The sequence below is a fragment of the Papilio xuthus genome, unplaced genomic scaffold, assembly GCF_000836235.2.
Source record: "Papilio xuthus unplaced genomic scaffold, Pxut_1.1 DF826417.1, whole genome shotgun sequence".
Lineage (NCBI taxonomy): Eukaryota > Metazoa > Arthropoda > Insecta > Lepidoptera > Papilionidae > Papilio > Papilio xuthus.
Genome location: NW_013532232.1, coordinates 1 through 546, shown reverse-complemented (window position 1 = coordinate 546; position 546 = coordinate 1). Strand labels below are relative to the sequence as shown.

Sequence of the window (546 nt, the reverse complement as noted above, 5' to 3'; positions counted from 1 at the left end):
CTTTAACGGATTCAAAGACTGTTCAAGTAGCGCTCAATGGACTTGACAATATACTGAAAGCGGGACAGCAGGCAGATCAGTTGAACCCATACGCCACTCTCATCGAAGAATGTTTTGGTATGTTATCTTTGTTTACACTTAGGAACACTAAAAATACACATTATTCCGTTATTATGAAAGCGCTGGAGTTATTTGTATTAGCTTAATTAATTATTTTCCTGAACTAAATACTAGGAGAGGATTACTCCGAAGGTCATAAACTAAAACTTTAAGTTTGTGTTAAAAATGTTATGGTCAGAGAATAAAGACTTTATCTATCTATCTAATACATTAATTTAGTTAACTCATCACTGATGATTTGTAATGTGTAAACCACTTGAAATAAAATGTAAGCTAATGAAATGTTTAATTAACTTTCAGGTTTAGACAAAATAGAATTTCTGCAATCGCACGAGAATCTCGACATCTACCAAAAGTCATTCGAGATAATCGAGAACTACTTCGGGTCGGAGAGCGAGGATGGCCGCGTGGCGCCCGTCTCCTCCT

At 36.1% G+C, this 546-nt stretch overlaps 1 protein-coding gene across 1 annotated transcript; it reads left to right on the top strand.

The window, feature by feature from the left end:
* Positions 1-5: 5 nt before the first annotated feature.
* Positions 6-542, top strand: LOC106123034 (importin subunit alpha-5-like; the record flags this gene model as incomplete). Its single annotated transcript, XM_013319171.1, has 2 exons — positions 6-117; positions 421-542. Coding segments are annotated over 2 exons (234 nt in total), but the record flags the coding sequence as incomplete, so codon positions are not given.
* Positions 543-546: the final 4 nt, after the last annotated feature.